The 15104-nt window shown below is 38.9% G+C and overlaps 1 protein-coding gene across 1 annotated transcript in view; it reads left to right on the plus strand.

Moving 5' to 3' along the window:
- OSTN (osteocrin) overlaps positions 1-15104 on the plus strand; it is a 420502-nt gene that overhangs the window by 121776 nt on the left and 283622 nt on the right. Inside the window, exon 2 of the mRNA XM_063621972.1 lies at positions 3061-3146. Within this exon, the coding sequence (XP_063478042.1) occupies positions 3090-3146 (57 nt within the window). The 5' untranslated portion in view covers positions 3061-3089. The remainder of the gene's footprint in view (positions 1-3060; positions 3147-15104) is intronic.

Consider the following 15104-nt stretch of genomic DNA (forward strand, 5'->3'; position numbering starts at 1 on the left):
ACTTAATGAAATATGCACCACCTTAATAGTAATCAAAAAATAAAAATTAATGACACAAGAAAATACCACTTCATATTTACCAGGTTAGCAAAAGTTTAAATCTCTGAAAATAGTAATTGATGAGAGGAGTACAGAATATCTTACTATTGTAGAGATAGAAATTTTAGACAACAAGCAACATGTTTTATGACCAAGTGATTGCTGTTCTAGACATACACCTAAAAAATTCTAGCATAAGCAATCAAAAGTAATAAGTATAGGAATGCTTATTATGGCATTGTTTATAATAGCAAAAATGAAATAATCTAAATGGCCAATAATAGAATAAATGAATTAATACTAATATTGCTACATATGTTAATATAATACGAGTATAAGAATCAATGATTTGGTTTATTTTTATCATTTTTTTTCTTTTTCAGCTTTTATTTGAGGTTCAGGGGGTGCATGTGCCGGTGTGTTACACGGGTAAATTGTGTGTTGTTGGGGTTCAGAGTACAAATGATTTCATTATGCAGGTGTTGAGCATAATATCCAGTAGGTATTTTTAACCCTTGCCCTCATTCCACCATCCACCGTCAAGTAGGTGCTGTGTCTATTGCTGCTCTGTTCATGTACATGTGTACTCAGTGTATAGCTCCCACTTGTAAGTGAGGACATCTGATATTTGGTTTTCTGTTTCTGCATTAACTCACTTAGGATAATTTTCTCCATGCCCATCCATGTTGCTGCAAATGACATGATTTCATTTTTTAAGGCTGCATACTATTCCATAGTGTATATGTAGTACATTTTCTTTATCCATTCCACCAATGATGACAATCCAGATTGATACCATGCATTTGCAAATGCAAGTAGGGCTACAATGAACATACACATGCATGCGTCTTTTTGGTAGAACATTCTTTATACCTTTGGGTATATACCCAGTAATGGGATGGCTGGGTGAAATGGTAGTTATGTTTTAAGTTCTTTGGGTAATCTCCAAACTGCTTTCCACAGTGGTTGACTAATTTATAATTCTGCCAGCAATGTATAAATGTTCCCTTTTCTCTGCAACCTTGACATTTGTTATTTTCTGACTTTTAATACTCACCATTCTGACTTGTGTGAGGGGATATTTTGTTGTGGTTTTGATTTGCATTTCTCTAGTGATTAGTGATGGTTGGCTTTCTTTTTCTTTTTTTGAGATGTAGTCTTGCTCTTTCACCCAGGTTGGAGTGCAGTGGTGTGATCTCGGCTCACTGCAACCTCCTCCTCCTGGGTTTAAGCGATTCTCCTGCCTCAGCCTCCCGAGAAGCTGGGACTACAGGCACGTGCCACCACGCCCATCTAATTTTTGTATTTATAGTTGACACGGGGTTTCACCATATTGGCCAGGCTTGTCATAAACTGACCTCCTGATCCACCTGCCTCAGCCTCCCAAAGTGCTGGGATTACAGGTGTTGAGCGACTGCACCTGGCCCGTTTTTTTTATATGATGTTGTCCATGTATATGTCTTTCTTTGAGAAGTGTCTGTTTATGTCCCTTGCCCATTTTTTAATTGGGTGGTTTGTTTTGTTGCTTGTTGATTTAAGTTCCTTATAAATTATGGTTGTTAGACCTTGTTAGATGCACAATTGCAAATATTTTCTCCAATTCTGTAGGTTGTCTGTTTACTCTGTTGATAGTTTCTTTTGCTGTGCAAAGGCTTTTAGTTTAATTAGAGCTCAGTTGTCAATTTTTGTTTTTGTTGAAATTGTTTCTGGAGACTGTTGCGGGAAGTCAGGGACCCCAAATGGAGGGACCAGCTGAAGCCATGGCAGAAGAACGTGGATTGTGAAGATTTCATGGACATTTATTAGTTCCCCAAATTAATACTTTTATAATTTCTTATGCCTGTCTTCACTGCAATCTCTAAACATAAATTGTAAAGATTTCATGGACACTTCCCCAATCAATACGCTTGTGACTTCCTATGCCTGTCTTTAATCTCTTAATCCTGTCAGCTGATGAGGATGTAGATCGCCTCAGGACCCTGTAATAATTGCATTAACTGCACAAATTGTACAGCATATCTGTTTGAGCAATATGAAATCTGGGCACCTTGAAAAAAGAACAGGATAATAGCAATGTTTAGGAAACAAGAGAGATAACCTTAAACTCTGACTGCCGGTGAGCTGGGTGGAACAGAGCCATATTTCTCTTCTTTCAAAAGCAAATGGGAGAAATATCACTGAGTTCTTTTTCTCAGCAAGGAACCTCCTTGAGAAAGAGAATGTGCACCTGGGAGTGGGTCTCTGAACTGGCCCCCCTGGGCGTGGCCACCTCTTATGGTCGAGGCTGCAGGGGTGAAATAGACCCCACTCTCCCATAGCACTCCCAGGCTTATTAGGAAGAGGAAATTCCCACCTAATAAATTTTGGTCAGACAGGTTGATCTCAAAAACCCTGTCTCCTGATAAGATGTTATCAATGACAATGGTGCCCGAAATTTCATTAGCAATGTTATTTTCACCTCGGTCCTGTGGTCCTGTGATCTCGCCCTGACTCCACTTGCCTTGTGATATTCTATTACCTTGTAAAGTACTTGATGTCTGTGACCCACACCTATTCACACACTCCCTCCCCTTTTGAAACTCCCTAATAAAAACTTGCTGGTTTTTGTGGCTTTTGGGGCATCACGGAACCTACCAACATGTGATGTCTCCCCCAGATGCCCAGCTTTAAAATTTCTCTCTTTTGTACTCTGTCCCTTCATTTCCCAAGCTGGCCAATGCTTAAGGAAAATAGAAAAGAACCTACGTGAATATTGGGGCAGGTTCCCTGATAAGGCTTCATCATGAAATCTTTGCCAAGGCCTATGATATGGTTTGGCTCTGTTCCACTACCCAAATCTCATGTTGAGTTGTAATTCCCAATGTTGGCGGAGGAACCTGGTGGGAGGTAGTTGGATCATAGGGGAAGATTCCCCCTTTGCTGTTCTCATGATAGTGAGTGAGTTCTCATGAGATCTGATGGCTTAAAAGTGTGTGACACTTCCCCCTTCTCTCTCTTTCTCTCCTCCTCCACCATGGTAAGATGTGCTTGCTTCGCATTTGCCCTCCACCATGATTGCAAGTTTCCTGATGCCTCCCAGCCATGCCTCCTGTACAGCCTCCAGAACTGTGAGTAAATTAAACCTTTTTCTCCATAAATTATCCAGTCTCAAGTATGTGTTTATAGCAGTGTGAGAATGGATTAATACAGTAAATTGGTACCAGAGAAGTAGGGCATTGTTATAAAGCTACCTAAAAATGTGAAAGCAGTTTTGGAACTGGATAATGGGCAGAGATGGAACAGTTTGGAGGGCTCAGAAAAAGACAGCAAGGTAAGGGAAAGTTTGGAACTTCCAAGAGACTTACTGGATGGTTTTGACCAAAATGCTGATAGTGATACGGACAATGAAGGCCAGTCTGAGGGACTCTCCAGTGGAGATGAGGAACTTATTGAGAATTAGAGTAAAGGTCATTTTTTCTGTGCTTTAGAAAAGAGACTGGCAGCATTGTTCCCCTGTTCTAGGGATCTGTGGAACCTTGAACTTGAGAGAGATGATTTAGGATACCTGGAGGAAGAAATTTCTAAGCAGCAAAGCATTCAAGATGTGGCCTGGCTGCTTCTAAATGCCTATGCTCATTTGCATAAACAAATAAATGACCTGAAACTGAAACTTATAATTAAAAGAAAAGCCAACCATAAAAGTTTGAAAAATTTTCAGCCCAACCATGTGATAGGAAAAACAAACAAACAACAACAACAACAAAAAAATCACGTTTTTTCTGGGGAAGAATTCAGAAAGGCTGCAGAAATCTGCATAAGTAAATAGGAGTCCAACATTAATAGCCCAGACAATGGGGAAAATGCCTCTAAGAAATTTCAGAGACCTTCATGGCAGCCCCTCCCATGATAGGCCTGGAGGTCTAGGAGGGAAGCAGCCTTGGGACGTGGCTCTATGCAGCCTTGGGACATGGCTTTCTATATCCTGGTCACTTCAGCTCCAGCTGTGGCTAACGAGGCCCATGTACAGCTCAGGTAATTGCTTCAGAGGATGCAAGCCCCAAGCCTTGGCAGCTTCCACACTGTGTTGGGCCTGCAGGTGCACAGAAGGCAAGAGTTGAGGTTTGGGAACCTCTGCCTAGATTTTAGAGGATATATGGAAATGCCAGTATGTTCAGGCAGAAGTCTGCTACAGGGACAGATCCCTTATGGAAAACCTCTACTAGGACAGTGTGGAGGGAAAATGTAGGGCTACAACCCCCACCCCCCACAGAGTCCCCACTGAGGCGTTACTTAGTGGAGCTGTGAGAAGAGAGCCACCATCCTGCAGACCCCAGAATGGTAGATCCACTGACAGTTTGCATTGTGTGCCTGGAAAAGTTGCAGGCACTCAAAACAAGCATGTGAAAGCAGCCATCGGGGTGTACTCTACAGAGCCACAGAGGCAGAGCTTCTCAAGGCCTTGGGAGCCCACCCTTTGCATCAGCATGCCCTGAATGTGATACATGGAGACAAAGGAGATTATTTTGGAGCTTTAAGTTTTAATGACTGGCCTGCTAGGTTTTGGACTTGCATGGGCCTGTAGTCCCTTTGCTTTGGCCAGTTTACCCATTTGGAATGAGAGCATTTACCCAATGCCTGTACCACCATTGTATCTTGGAAGTAACTAACTTGGTTTTTTAATAGGCTCATGGGTAGAAGTGACTTGCTTTGTCTCAGATGAGACTTTGGAGTTGGACATTTGAGTTAATGCTGGAATGAGTTAAGACTTTGGGACTGTTAAGAAGGCATGATTGTGTTTTGAAATATGAGAAGGACTTGAGGTTTGGAAGGAGCCAGGGGTGGAATGATATAGTTTGGCTCTGTGTCCCCACCCAAATATCACGTTGAATTATAATTCCCAATGTTGAGGGAGAGACCTGGTGGGGGTAATTGGATCATGAGAGTGGATTTCTCCCTTGCTGTTCTCATGACAGTGAGTGAATTCTCACAAGATCCAATGGTTTAAAAGTGTATGGCACTTCCCCCTTCTTTCTCTTTCCTGCTCTGCCATGATAAGACATGTTTGTTTCCCCTCTGCCTTCTGCCATGATTGTAAGTTTCCTGATGCCTCCCAGCCATATTTCCTATTAAGCCTGCAGAACCGTGAGTCAATTAAACCTCTTTTATCTATAGATTGCCCAGTATCCAGGTATGTCTTTATAGCAGTGTGAGAATGTACTAATATGGCCTATATCCACAATGGCATTCCTTAGGTTTTATTCTAGGGTTTTTGTAGTTTTAGAACTTATATTTAAGTTTTTAATCTATCCTGAGTTATTTTTTGTATTTGGTGTTATAAAGGATTCCAGTTTCCATCTTCTGCATATGGCTAGCTAGTTATTGCAGTACCATTTATTGAATGAGGAGTCCATTCCTATTGCTCATGTTTGCCAACTTTGTTGAAGATATTTTAGTTGTAGGTGTGCAGATTTTTTTCACAGGTCTCTATTCTGTCCCATTGGTCTCTGTGTCTAAAAAGCATGTACCAGTACCATGCTTTTTTGATTAGTGTAGCCTTCTATTATATTTTGAAGTCAGGTATTGTGGTGCCTCCAGTTTTGAACTTTTTGCTTTGGATCGTTTTGGCTATTTAGGCTCTTTTGTGGGGCCACATGAACATTAGAATAGTTTTTGTTCTAATTCCATGAAGAATGTTGTTGGTGGTTTCATAGAAATGGCATTATATTTCTAAACAGCTTTGTATACTATGGCCATTTTAATAATATTAATTTTTTGCATCCATGAGCATGAAATATTTTTCAATTGTTAGTGTGATCTCCGATTTCTTTCAGCAGTGTTTTCTAATTCTCATTGAAGAGATATTGCAGCTTCCTGGTTAGTTGTATTCCTAGATATTTTATTCTTTTCACAGCTATTTTCAGTTGTGTCTCTGCCAGTTCTTGGTATCAGAATGATGCTGGCCTCATAGAATGAGTTGGGGCAGAGTCCCTCCTCCTCAATTATTTGGAATAATTTTAGTAACATTGGTATCAGCTTTTCTTTATACATCTGGTAGAAGTTGGCTGTGAGTTCATCTGGTCTAGGGCTTTTCCTTATTGGTAGGTTTTTTATTACTGATTCAATTTCAGAACTTGTTCTGGTCTGTTCAAGGTTTCAATTTCTTCCTGGTTCAATCTTGGGAGATTTTATGTTTGCAGGAATTTATGTATTTCTTCAAGATTTTCTAGTTTCTGTGTGTAAAGGTGTTCATAATAGTTTCTGATGATTTTTTGTATGTTTGTGAGGCCAGTGGTAATGCCCTCTTTGTCATTTCTAATTGCATTTATTTGGATCTTCTCTCTTTTTTCTTTATTAATCTAGTTAATGGTACAGCTGATGTAGAGAGGCAAGCCCAAAAGTGTATCTTAGCCCACAAGGTTCTTGGCTTTGCCCAGGGAAGAATTCAAGGGCAAACCAGAGATTGAAGAAAACAGCTTTACTGAATAGGCAGTGTTACACCTTTGGCAGTGTTACAGCTCCTTGACTGCTCCTGCAGAGCAGGACTACTCCACAGGCAGAGAGTAACAGCTTTCAGGGAAGTTTTGCGGTCATATTTACACCTACCTTTAATTGCAAGCATATTAAGGTGTGGTTTATGCAGACATTTCTAGGGAAGTGGCAGCAATCATTGGGTTATTGCCATGAAAAGGAGGGGTAACTCCCAGGTGTTGTCATGGCAGTGGTAAGTTGACATGATACACTGGTGGGTGTGTCTGGTTGAAAGTGGTTTTCACCCCAGTCCATTTTTAGCTAGTCCTAAATCTGGTCTGGTGTCTAAGTCCTGCCTCTAGCGTCAAGTCCTGTTTTCTACCCCTTTTCCCCCTCAGAGATTAGATACTCTTCATTAATTGTATGGGGGCTTCAGAAGGGCATAGATCCATCTTCTGTAACTGCTTTCTGTTGAGTTTATGGGGATATACCCTGCCTAGCACTGGGGGAGTCAAAATCTCTGAATACCTGATCAAAGGGACTCAGAGACAAGATGCTTTGATCCTCCTTGTCAGCAGGCAGGATGGGTTGGAAGCCTTGTGCCAGCATTGTTTTTATGGGGAACTATTGTAACTGGAAGACACAAACTTTACTAGGAGGTTACACAAGCAAGTGCAAAGAATATTAGTATGACAAGGTAGCTATCAAAGGTCCTTCGAGAGGTAAAAACCAGATGCAGGAAGAAGATAAAAATTCAAGGTTCTATTCCCACCCACAGCATCACGTTACCACTTCTGGCGGAGTGATGACTCTTTTAAATAAGTAGTGGAGGCACTTCAAAGGCTCACAGATGTAGGTCATGGTGTCCTCCTTTTGTGCCTGCAACTCATACCAAACAGGTTTAATATTGGACACGTGTACACAACTAGTAAATCCCTGAAGCTTAACAGTAGTGGGGGTATTCAACAACAGCTGACAGGGGCCCTTCCATTTTGGTTGTAATTGATCTTCAGGGTATTCTTCTTTCCAAGATTTTAGCAAGATTAAATTTCCTGGTTGAATAGAGGGTTACTTCTTTCCCTTGCGTGAGGGGGCAATATTTTGTTTCCATATGCATGGAGGGCCTTTTGAACCTGGTCTAAGCTGATAATATGGGTGAGCATTCTCTGTGTCTCTTCATCAAGCAGGAGATCTGAAGTTAAATAGGGCCTCCCATAAATCATCTCAAATGGACTAAGTTTTAGAGTTACCTTTGGGGCAATCCTTATGCATAAAATGGGTATGAGTAAGAGAGAAACCCAGGCCGCTGAAATCTCCTGACAGAGTTTTCCTAATGTCCTTTTGAAAACATCATTAGCTTTTTCTACCTTACCTGAGGATTTAGGTCTCCAGGAGAAGTGAAGTTGATAGGTGACGACTTAGGCTGAAAAAACCTGCTGCGTCACTTTAGCTGTGAAGGAGGTCTGTTATCACTCTGCTGACATTTAGGTAATCCAAACTTTGGGGTGATCTCTTGAGTAAAAATCTGGACACTTGTAATGCCTTCTCTGACCTTGTGGGGAAAGACTCAATCCACCCAGTGAAAGTATCTATAAATACTAGCAAATCTTTTAGTCCTCTGTAAGGTGGCATCTGAGTAAAGTCTACTTGCTAATCTTTCCCAAGGTATGTCTCCTGATGTTGTACAGGTTAGAGTAGAAGTGGGGTATGGAGTGGCTTCCTGGATTATTATGGGCACAAAGTTCACATGCCCTGGTTATCCTCTTTACAACCTGGAATAGTCTCCTTCCTAAAAATATTTAAGAAACTTATTTGAATAGGGAGTCCCATCCGAAATGTGAGGAGTAACGGAAATACATAACTATATTCCATCACTCAGGATTGGGAAGGAAACGTTTATTGCTTCCTCGTAACCATCCCGAGGGATTCTTTTGTAAGCCTTTCTATTCTGCTCATTTAATTTCCTGAGGGGTATAGTATGGTACTGCTAATGTGGTTGGAGTGCCTGGCATTAGTGCAGTGGCCTGTAATACTGGTGTTTCTTTAGCTGTGGCCTTATCTGCTCTGTCTGCCAGAGCATTTCCGTGGACATATCAGGTGTCTCACTTTTGATGTCCCTTGCAGTGAATAACTGCTACCTCCTTTGGGAGCTGGACAACATCTACAATTTTCAAGATCTCAGAGTGATGTTTTATGGGGAATCCCTTAGTTGTTAGTAGTCCCCTTTCTCTCCATAGAGCAGCATGAGCATTGAGCATAAGGAACCCATACTGAGATTCAGTATATATATTGACTCTTAAGTCTTTTACCAATTGGAGGTCCCTGATTAAAGAAATTAGTTCCACCTCTTGAGTGGAATTCTGAGAAGGCAAAGCTTTTGCTTCAATGATCACTTGCTGGCTAACTACTGCATACTCTGCCTTTCTTAGTCTCTTATTCACAAAGCTACTCCCATCTGTAAACCACTCCACATTTACAGGGGCTAGGCAGGGGATCATCTTTGGTGTCAGGCTTACTAGAGTAGTTCTGTTCTATGGTTTTCACACAGGAGTGAGTAAGTTGAGAATCTGCTTCCTAGGACATAAACTCTGGTAACAGGTTAGCAGGGTTTAAAACTCAACATACTTTAAAAGTCACCTCTTGGATGTCAAGGAGAAGGGCCTGATGTTTAAGGAAGTGACCTCCTGTTAGCCATTGGTGTCCTTTTAGTTCTAAGATTCCCTGTACTTCATGGGTGGTCATGACATGAAATTGTTGTCCCAAAGTAAACTTACTGGCTTCTTCTACCAATAGAGCAGTGGCTGCCATAGCTTGCAAGCCTCCTGGCCACCCAGCTGCCACTTGTATAGCTGTTTAGAAAAGTAAGCCACTGATCTGGGGCTATGTTTTTCAGTCATTTAGAGGATAAAAAAGCTTTTTTTTAAGGTAGGGAGTCGCAAAGCAGGGGCTGTTCCCAGCTTTTCTTTCAGGGTCAAGAATGCCTGTTGGTAGACTCCATCCCAATTCAAAGGCTCATGATCACTCCCATTTAAAGCTTCACAGAGTGGCTTTGCTGTAAGACCAAATCTAGGTATCCAAATCCAGCAGAATCCAGCCATTCCCCAAAATGCTCTTAACTATCTCTTAGCCTGAGGGGGTTGGAGTGACAAGATGGTCTCTTTTCACTCTTGGGCAAAAGTACTTTTCCCAGGAGTGAGAATATACCCCAAATATTTAACCTTCTGCTCAGAGATCTGGGCCTTATGTGAAGATACCTTATACCATTGCTTTCTGAGAAAATTAAGGAGCTGGATTTTGTTTCTGCCAGTCTTCCCTAGTAGGGCTAGAAACTAATAAGTCATCTATGTATTGCAAGAGGGACCCATTAGTTAGCTGTAGTTCCCTTAACTTTTTGGCCAACGCATTTCCATAGAGATGGGGACTAACCCTAAAACCTTGAGGAAGGACTGTCCAGGTAAACTGAGATGCACCATAAGTGTCTGGATCAGTCCATTGAAAAGCAAAGATATACTAGGAGTTTGAGTGTAAAGGTTTAAAAAGCAAAGCATCCTTTAAGTTTAACACTGTGAATTAATGATTATCTTCTGAGACTTTGGTCAATATTGTATAAGGATTAGAAACTATAAAGTGAACTGGGACTGCTGCCTTACTAACTTCCCTTAGATTCTGAACAAATCTGTATTCCCCATTTGTCTTATTTACAGGCAAAATGGAGATATTACATGGAGACTGAGTTTTATAGATATCTCTAGTTACTATCCTGATTTCCTATCCACAGACATTTACCTGTTGGAAAGAACTGCTCACAAAACTTTTAATTTCCACTCTATAAATCTCCATATTTTTAGGTAAGAATATTAGAATTCACTATCCTCTAGAATCTATTTTCCTTCTTCAAAAGTCTTGTTTATTAGTTAAAGAACACACTCTATGAGTGTCACCAAGAAAGTCCATGGTGGTCTTTGGCATTCCTAGACTCACAGGATAGTACAGAGTTTTGAGGTTGCTTAGATACCCCAAAACCTGAAGAGCATTCCAGGGCAGGCATAAACAAGCCAAGTCCGTTCTTTTGGAAATAGTGAACTGCACACAATTTTTTTTTTGTCATTCCAGCAGGAAATTGATTCTGTGTCTTACAAACATATACAAACTTACACATGTGCACACAAACCTTTAGGAGACATTTATTGGTATAGCACCTAACCTGAAACATTTTCTTAAAAGCCTCCAAAATATGTAAGAACATCTGCCTCACAATAAAGTTGGCATTACATATTATGATATAGAAGATTATTAGCATTGTGTTTTGCCCTCACTCCTACCACCATTATCAAATTGCACACCCATGCCAGAATTAAGAAATAAACCTTTTACTGAACCAAATGCTACCTAGTGATTATGACTTTAGCTGTATAAATACCAAGATGAAGATTTCAAAATGCCACCTATAAGAGCTTAAGTTTTTAGACAAGACATTCATTCTCCCCAGCTTCTGTCGGGGTGGTGGAGACAGGAATGTCTGGGGAGGAAAATGTATTTTCTTCAGATTGGGAGGAGTGAAGTATGTTCTTCAGTTATTTGCTTTTATTGTTGTTGTCATGGCTACTATTTATTATCACATCCATATACTTTCCATTTGGCTTTATGAAAGGAATATTAACCATAAATTCTTATGTAAGGGTTTATATTTAGGTGAATATCCTTATGTTTTTACTCCTTTATTTTGGATATTTCATAATTCAACTTAATTGAAAAATATATACATATATACCTAGAGATCTGTATGTGGTGGTAACTGACTGGGATTCAAGAGGTTTACATTCTGATTACTTGGCCTGGTAGTCAAAGAAGCAAAAAAGAGATTATTATCATGCATTTAGAGAGCAAATATAGTTGACAAACAGACACGAGAGAGAGAGAGAGAGAGAGAGACAGAGACAGCGACAGAGATAGAGAATTAAATGTGAAGATTTGATGGAAAATGAAGCATTCATTCTTAATCAAGCCAAGATCTGGCGTCAGTTTTAAAGCCAATTGCTATCATCAAAGAAAATTTGTTCACCAAAACACAAACCAATGAAAATTAAATGGATTAGATCAGATGAATGCCATCTTCATTTAGACACTTCAAGTAAGATTATTCAGCCTTTTCCATTTCAGGTACAATACTAAAATATTTTGGATTGATGAGCAACAGCTCTAAAATTAGACTCTGCTTCTAGAAACTTTGGCAACTAGGCATTCTTCTTTTAAAAAAGTAAAGTTCTCTCCCACATAAAATGTGTATTTTTGCAATTTTTAAAGCAGTCATTCCTTTAAATTAAATGATTGTTTACCAGGAGAAAGTTAATTGAAAAACATGTTTTTCTAACTAAATGGAAGCCTGCATCATGCAGGCAATAAACATTCTTGCTTGAAAGGAATTCTTGCTCCTTCTTTTAAGACTGCCATGGGAATAAAATAGAAAAAGAAAAAAGAAAAAAAAAGCCCCACAGAGTTGTGAAGTTGTGTCTGGCTTAGGAGCCAAATGGGATTTTGAAGCCTACAAGTTTTCTATTCACTTCTAAATTTAGCACTCACAAATTTCCCGTTTGGCAAATCATGTACCTCAGACCAAAGTGTAAGCCATTTTTTAGGAATGTTAGTATCTGATTCCATTTGTTAACAACCCTGGCTAATCTGCTGCACTGGACATTTGGCAAAAGTTTATTTCATGGTTCCTGGATGCCCATACAGTGAAAGATGAAAGTGAAAGAAACCAGTTGGTCTATAATAACAGTTCATGAAATGTGGAAGGGAGATCTTTTCAAACACAAACCGTCTATGGGTCTAGACTCAGGAGCAGGTAGACTTTACAACATAGGCCTACCCCTAAATAGGACACTGAGTTTTCGGATTCTTTGCTTCTTTTCTTTTTGATTCGGACATGTAAATGGAATTACGCACACCCTCCTATATGCTCTTCCAGCATTTTTCTTGAACCCTTCTTACAATAAATTATCAAGCCCTGGCTTGTAAGATTCATTGGTTTGTATGTCTGTCTATCCACTTTTCAATGAATCCTTGGTTTTATTCATTCCTAAAATCCACACAAAGTCTAGCATAGGGGCTTTTCTACAGTATATATTCTGATCATATTTGAAAAGGAATGAAAATGACTGCTTCCCTCTTCCTGTTATTTATCAATCACTTACAACCTCCAAAGATTTGGTATTTATAGTAGGAAAAGTGGTTTACAAGTAATACCATTCACAAATTTATATGCGGGTGCAATCTTTGCACTTGGAGTGAAATATAACAGAGAGAAAGGTGAACAGATTCACTTTTATTAATGTCTCCTTTGTGCCAGGCACTTTATTTTACTTAATCTTCCCCAAATCTTATAAATATATAATATCACCTCTATTGTTTTAAATAAAGGAAATAAATTTCAAAAATACAAAATCACTTGCCCTAAACATGCAACTATTTTATGCTAGAGATAGGACTCAAACGTGGATTCCAAAGCATGCAATTTATCTGCTAAACATGCAATGGAAATAGAAAAAGATGTACATCATTGACATAAACAGAAGGCTCAAAATTAGTCTATTCTAAGAGAAAAACGTATGGAAATAAATTTGTACTGTGTGAGAATCTTCCCTTAATCCTTCCTGTATCAGTGAAACATGTTATTTTATTTGAATACAGAAACTGCATTAGGGTGGGGGTCAAATTTTGCACATTTAATTGCTTAAAGTTTAATTGAGTAAAATCTACTATACTTCTTTTAATGAAGCAATTCTTTTTAACATTTACTTAACACAATAACTACCTGATAATACCTGATTAAATAAGATGCATTGATTAAAAGAGATATTTTTGAACATGACAAAAATAATCAAATTGTAGGTTTTTTAAAAAAAACCTTGCTATATAAGGACACTCCCTAACAATTTGTTTACTCACATAAAATTGAAGAGGAGCTCTTATCAGTTCTAGATCTTCTACACAAAAAGATTATGCTTCTCAGGGGTTTAAATATATACACATATACAGTCCGTCTATAAAAAACTGTTAGGGAACTTGCAAACTATTCAGAGAAAGTCATAAAATGCCAGACGCATAGAGCATCCAAGATGGTATAATAACTATTTTTAAAACACCTCTGTAAGTCATAATATGTATAATATTCTTATGAATTATTAAGTTTCACTTTTCATAAACTTGATGACTAAAGTCCATAGAAGTTTAGTGCTTTATTTTCTTTTGGAAAAAAGAAGTAGATGTATACATAGATGGAAGGATAGTCAGGTGGTAGATAATAAATACATACATATATACACATATGTGGGAAATAGAGAGTGAAGGGAGGAAGGAAAGAAGGAAGGAAGGAAGAAAAGAAAGGAGGGACAGAGGGAGGGAGGGAGGGAGGGAGGGAAAGAAAGAAATACAAAAAGAGAGGAAAGAAAAGAGATTAGGCATTCTCAACTAGGCAATATTACTCCCGGGGAGTCAAAATTCATTCTTCGGTGGGTAAATAAAATCATTCTTTAAAGTGTAAACTCAGAAACATTATATGAACAGATATACAGTGTATCTGTGGTATTAAAATTTAGTGGTAGGAGAATTAGAAAAAAATATTTAGAAGCCTTCTTAAAGAGGAAATAAATTTTTTAAAGTTTGAGAAACACTGAGAGGTTGGGGCGGGATATGACACGCACATTCAACTATTTTACTATTTATATTTAATTATTTTGCTATTCTTCTGTTCTTTGGGATGCAAGAAGTTTTTCTCAGCCCCTGAAGAAAAGTTGAGAATTAAACCGACCTTTTGCTTGAAAATAAGAAAATGAGTTTCCAGTTGCTGTGTATTCGTGCTCTCATCCTAATGTACAACCCAGTCTATTGTGAGAGAGAAAGAATAGTATTGGGTTTGAGAAGAGAGGTACTTCTGAGGGAAGTAGGGAGGCAAAGGAGGTCAGTGGATGAAATGAAGAATTAAATGAAAGGCATTACTGAAAGGTAGTCTCAGAAACTCAAGAAATGAACTGAGAACTTTTGCTAAAAATGGGAGCTTTATAGTCCATTAAGAGCCAAATAACTGTGTCTAGTAAAGGAACACCTTAAGAGATGACATTCAGAAGGTCAGGAGCCAAATAAAATTGCTTTTCCTGTTCAAACCTCATTATGTTTTATTTGCTTGACATTCTCTTCCTCTCTTCTTTGGCTGGTGAACACTTCAAGTATCCCAAATGTTCCTCCATGAAACATTCCCAGAGTCCCACAATGGACCTTAGTCTCTGACTAATCTGCGAGCACCTTGTAATTTTTACTGAAGATCGCATTTATCACATCAGTTATCATTGTTTATGCCCATAGAGAGTAACCTTCTTAATTTGTGAACTGGATGATTTTTATATCAGATCGTTTGTTGACAACTATAGAGCTTGCACATAATAATGAAGAGAGCATTCTCCACTTAGTACTTGAGCAAGAAAAGGTTATTTTGGACAGGGATAATTTTGCCCAGGCTTCTCGAACTACCCATATTCATCAGTAGAATTGAGAACTCATAGCTCCAAAGTTTAAAAAAAGGGAAAAAAAGCCTATATTTTTATGGATGGTGCAGAAAGCAC

Source organism: Symphalangus syndactylus, chromosome 17, assembly GCF_028878055.3.
Source record: "Symphalangus syndactylus isolate Jambi chromosome 17, NHGRI_mSymSyn1-v2.1_pri, whole genome shotgun sequence".
NCBI lineage: Eukaryota > Metazoa > Chordata > Mammalia > Primates > Hylobatidae > Symphalangus > Symphalangus syndactylus.